The sequence below is a fragment of the Humulus lupulus genome, chromosome 5 (assembly GCF_963169125.1).
Source record: "Humulus lupulus chromosome 5, drHumLupu1.1, whole genome shotgun sequence".
NCBI lineage: Eukaryota > Viridiplantae > Streptophyta > Magnoliopsida > Rosales > Cannabaceae > Humulus > Humulus lupulus.
In genome coordinates, this window is record NC_084797.1 from 63,984,806 (window position 1) to 63,987,366 (window position 2,561).

Here is a 2,561-nt window from a genome sequence, read left to right on the forward strand (position 1 = left end):
TTCTTTCAATAATATTTCAAGGATAGAAATAGAGATCATACACAAATTACAACCAAACAAATAACCCATAAGTATTTCCCCTTTTTCTTTCTTTCAAATCATCCCACAAAATCAAAAATCATATATATAACCATGGTGCAATGGGTTACAAAAGGATTTTTTTTTCAATGAGTTATAAGGTCAAAAATTTTGGTTCATAGAAGAAAAGTAACAGTCGTCATGGCTCAAACGTGGGAAACTAGGGGTTATCATATAATTGGTTGGCTAGAACGGCTCAAACGATCCAAAGAACTGCCTTAATCATCTTCCTAATCATGTGCACTTATGATTTTGCCTCAAACAATTAATTAATGATTTCTAGAGTGGTTGGGACTTCACATATTTTTTTTTCAACAAGCATAAATCTTTTCCAATACATTTAAGTGGTGAATTCAATCATGTATAGAATGAAAAACAACATAAATCAAAATAGCAATTAACATAGGAGTCAAGAGCACAAATCATACAAAATTCCTCATTGTCTAACATCACTTTAAGCACAATTCGAAGTTTCATCATCGACCAATGCTTTCAACAAGACCAACAAAAGAAAACACACAAACAAATAAAAAAACTAAAAAAAAATTCGAAAACAGAAAAAATAACAGAAAAAAATAAAACCAACAACAGACAAAATGAAATTGTTCCATTCCCCCACACTTAAACAGTACATTGTCAATGAAAATGAAACGAAAGATAAGGAAAAGAAAACTCCCTCAAGTACGCTTTGTTTAACGTCGTTATCTCGGCTGAATACCCCTCTCAAGATCTTTGTGTTGGGTATTTCAATGAAGTCTCCTTCCCTTTGATCTTACCAGGAGAATCAAACACATTGAATTTCATAATTTCACCATCAAATTCCATTGTCAATGTTCCTGCTCTAACATCCAGCTTTGTATTTGTTGTCATCAAGAATGGCCTCCCAAATAAAACTGGTGTCAGATTGGGTATTGATGCATCCCACATTTCAAGTATATAGAAATCTCCTGGAAAGAAAAGTCCATCGAACTTTACCAACACATCTTCAACTACCCATAAAGGTTAAACATTAGTGCGATCGACCAGCTGAACAATAACTCTTGTCTCCTTTAGTGGCCCAAGATTTAAAGAAGCATATGATGAATATGACATGACATTAATCAATTCTCCTAAATCTACCATACACCGCTCAGTCCTTCTATTCCTAATCATTCAAGGAATTGTAAAGGTTCCAGGATCCTTGCATTTTGGTGGCAACTTCTTTTGGAGAACAGCAGAGACGTTCTCCCCCACACTTATCTTTTCACCACCCTTCAATTTCTTCTTATTCGTGCACAACTCCATTAAAAATTTAGCATAACGTAGCACTTGTTTAATAGCATCAAGTAATGGAATGTTTACCTCAACTTTGCAAAAAGTCTCAAGAATTTCCTTTTCAGGTTCCTCTTTCTTAAACTTTTTCAATCTGCTTGGAAAAGGTGGACGAGGGACATAGGTTGGCATAGTTGGTTTATGTGCCTTTTTCTGCATTGATGGTTCATCATGGATGGAGTTGTATATTACTTGCTTTTGCACTGGAGCTGGCAATGAAGGTTGTGTGGGTGGCTTATATTGTATACCACTTTGCAAAGTTAGCGCACTTACATTCTCCTTGGGATTCCTCTCAGGTTGTGAAGGCAATTTATTATACAGATGAGCTTCCATTCTGTTATATGATTCCGCTAGTTGTCCCACCTGATTCCCCAAACATTTTATGGATGCTTGGGTAGTTTGCTGAAATTGAAGCATATTTGTAGCAATTGCATTGATTAAATCTTCAGTGGAAGGTTTGGAACTTGGTGGTGGAGCAGCTTGCAGTGCTTGCGATGGTATGGGTACAAAATTATGTTGAGACTGCTATTGAAAAGTGAAACCAGGTGGTCTCACAGATGTAGACTATGGAGACACTTGTTGTTGATTCCCATAACGAAGATTTGGATGATCACGCCAGCCAGGATTATAAGTTTGTGAAAAGGGTTCATAGTACATCTGACATAATTGACCAGGGAAATTTTCTACAGCATTAACACCTTCAGTTTCTCCCTCAAATAAAGTAGGGAAAGTATCAGTAGCATGCCCCACAACCTGACAGATTCCACATGGTCTCACCTGTTGGCCTAAAGAAAGTTGTTGTACCACCGCAGTGAATTGAACTAATTGTTGACCAAGCTGATTAGCATTAGAGGTGCTCACTTCAGTACCTGATTTGGGTGGTGGAGTAAGATCTTGGCGAATGCCAAACTGTTGTGAATTAGCAACCATATTAGAAATCAAGCTCTTGGCTGCAGCAGGAGTCTTATCAACTAGTGCACCCCCACTGGCTGCATCAATCATACTCCTATCCAGTGATTGTAATCCTTCATAAAAGTACTGAATGAGGAGATGTTCACTTATCTGATGATGAGGGCAACTAGCACACAATCGCCTAAATCTCTCCCAATATTCATACAAAGACTCTCCTGTATATTGCCTTATACCACAGATCTCTTTCCCGATGCTTATAA

At 37.3% G+C, this 2,561-nt stretch overlaps 1 protein-coding gene across 1 annotated transcript; it reads right to left on the reverse strand.

Annotated features, from left to right (window-relative positions):
• Positions 1–1,230: 1,230 nt before the first annotated feature.
• Positions 1,231–2,319, reverse strand: LOC133779184 (uncharacterized). Its single transcript, XM_062219176.1, has 2 exons — positions 1,966–2,319; positions 1,231–1,911 (listed from the first exon to the last, which is right to left on the reverse strand). Exons 1-2 carry the CDS (start codon positions 2,317–2,319, stop codon positions 1,231–1,233), a joined length of 1,035 nt encoding a protein of 344 aa, XP_062075160.1.
• Between the last annotated feature and the right edge of the window lie 242 nt (positions 2,320–2,561).